At 43.0% G+C, this 2706-nt stretch overlaps 1 protein-coding gene across 2 annotated transcripts in view; it reads left to right on the top strand.

Annotated features, from left to right (window-relative positions):
- tbx15 (T-box transcription factor 15) overlaps positions 1 to 2478 on the top strand; it is a 37187-nt gene extending 34709 nt beyond the window's left edge. For both annotated transcript variants that reach the window (XM_020586266.1, XM_020586267.1), the window contains exon 8: positions 645 to 2478. In XM_020586266.1, the coding sequence (XP_020441922.1) occupies positions 645 to 1477 (833 nt within the window). In that variant the 3' untranslated portion in view covers positions 1478 to 2478. The remainder of the gene's footprint in view (positions 1 to 644) is intronic.
- Positions 2479 to 2706: the final 228 nt, after the last annotated feature.

Consider the following 2706-nt stretch of genomic DNA (forward strand, 5'->3'; position numbering starts at 1 on the left):
CTGGGAAAAAGTTGTCAGCCTATGTCAAAATATGGGCACTTTTCTTTTCACAATAACCCAAATGCTCTTGTTTGTATGTGGTTTATTTAAGAAAAGACTTAGCAACTACAGTTTGATGTACAACCATCCATCATGAACACTTGAATTTTGATCCATCTTGCTCATCACTACTTTAGCTTGGAAAATCTTTCCAACATGTGGAAATGATAAATGCCCTAAAACATTAATTCATTACCCAAGACATTAGGTTCCTGTATAATTAACTTTTTCTTTGATTAATATTTTCATGATGTCTTGAATCTAAAGATGAACAGTGCCTCATGTCATGGAAACGTGTGAGTTTACATGCAGGACTTGTAGGGCTTTTTCTGGACTTGTGTCTCATTCAGTTTTGGATGATTCTCCCCAACATCAGAAACACCTTGGTGGGTTTCATTCATACAGAAGCTCTGTGTTTTTCTTGATAATTATAAAATACTTTGTATTTTATGTTTACTTTTATACTGGTCATGACTCAAACTGAACTGGGTCTCATCTTGAAACTCGATTTTGTTTTATATTAACTTGTTCTTTTCTCCTGGTAAAGTACTGTATCTATAAAATTGCACTGTGTGTCATTCTTTCTATATTTGTGTGTTTTCCAGGTGGAAGCACTGGAACTTCTCCCACCACCTCCAGCACAGGAACCCCCTCCCCTTCTGGTGCAGCACACCTCCTGTCTCCCTCCTGCTCCCCTCCAACCTTCCACCTTCCCCCCAACACATTCAATGTGGGCTGCAGGGAGAGTCAACTCTGCAACCTGGGCCTGTCCGAGTACCCAGCCTGTGCCCGCAGTAACATGGCAGCCCTGCAGGGCTACGGTGGCCTGTCTGACACTTCCTATGGACGCCTCCAGGCTGCAGGGGGTGCTGTGGCTTCTGCTCAGCCCTCTGAATCCTTCCTGCCACAGAGGACTTCCTCCTTGATTGCTGCTGGCATGCAGGGGAGCACTCATGCCTCCCTGACTGGTGGTGGCGGTAGCGGTGGCACTGGAGGCAAGATGGATGCTTACAGTGGTCAGCTTGGCTCCTTCCCAGCCTCGCAGCTTCAGTATGTCATGCAGGCTGGAAGCAGCTCCAGCTCTGCCTCATCCTCTTCATCTGGCTCCTCCCCTTCCTCCTCACACATGTTCAGTGGGAGCCACCACCACATGCAGCAGGGCTCCTACAATGCTTTCTCCCTACACAACCCTTACAACCTGTATGGATACAGCTTCCCCACTTCTCCCCGCCTGGCTGCCAGCCCTGAGAAGCCCCAGGGAGGTTTACTGTGCTCTTCCTCTCCCGCTGGGGCTTTCTCTGAGCGACAGTACCTGTCCAATGGAAGCATGGACACTATGCACATGATTGGCAACACCACCAGCAGCCAACAGGGTAGCAGCTCCTGTGACGGTCGTCAGTATAGTTCCTCTTCTCAGATGTCCATGCACATGGTGTAGACCTCACAGCCCTTCATGTTTCTAAAGTCTTTCAGCTGAAAAGCAAATCTCTAATCTATGAACCCGGTTTGGTGTTGTTGAGTCGGCACTTTTACATGAAGTGTTAATGTACTGAGGTACAAAGGAAAGCTTCTCATAGAACGAGATCATTTCATCTTGTTTAAAGACACTCCACCACTTACTCAGAATCAGAACAATTATTTAATTTTCTTTGTATCAATAAAACAAAAACTGGGACAACAAATTGACACTTACTGTCTGGCAGGAATGAAACAAACTCACATCAGTGTCAGAAGGAGATAAATGAGCCCACATGGTCTGTTTGAGAAAGGATTATCAGTTATCAGTTGAATCTGTTATGGCAACACACTTTTAAAGTGACTCATTCTTGTTTTCTGGGGACTCAAAGACCATCCAGTCATAACATCATGTAACCAAAGAATCTTCGCTGTGATCCAGAAGTTTTTACTTGACACAGCACCTGTGCTGTATCGTTGCAGAAATGTCACTGGGTGAGTGGTTCGTCATCATGGTCTCAAGATTTGGCTGGAATGAAAGGGACAAATGGACAAGGTCACATATACATGTGGGAGATGAAGTATTTTGGCACTGCCGTGCCAAACAGGGTGAACACATAGACACAGTAAGTCACAGAACAGTAGGTCAGGTCAGCTGAGGAGCTCTGCCGTCAGACTCAAAACTCCCAGCTGGTGTACACATGAGAGGTCAGGACTTCAACCTGTTTTCCTCATAGACTGGAATGGCTTCACTATTTTTGAGTGGATTATATTAGATGGCGAATGCAATCAATAACATAAGCTTAAAAGAAGTGTGAAAAGCTATAAAAGAAGCTATAGCAAAACTAAAGTATGTTTTGGTGTGTTGTAGAGATGTGTATTTAAGTACTGAGCAATATAACAATTTCACGGGATGTTCTGGTATAAAATGTGTGAAAAAGGGAAATGGCAAAATAATTTTTTGAAGCATTTTAAAAAATGTAAACACAGGTGCCAAGCACATAGAACACTCAATAAACATTTCAATTGGTGTACATGGTTTTGATTTTTTTCTCCTCATTAGTAGTTGATTTTCACTGTAAACCTCTAAAATATAAATTCTTCAAACATTTGCAACATACTGCATTTTCAACTTCAAGAAAATATAAAATGTGTCTTTATTGGTAACATGCTGTTTAAATATTATCCCCAAAACTCTGAGCAAACAAGAGT

The sequence above is a fragment of the Monopterus albus genome, unplaced genomic scaffold (genome assembly GCF_001952655.1).
Source record: "Monopterus albus unplaced genomic scaffold, M_albus_1.0 scaffold401.1, whole genome shotgun sequence".
NCBI classification, from domain to species: domain Eukaryota; kingdom Metazoa; phylum Chordata; class Actinopteri; order Synbranchiformes; family Synbranchidae; genus Monopterus; species Monopterus albus.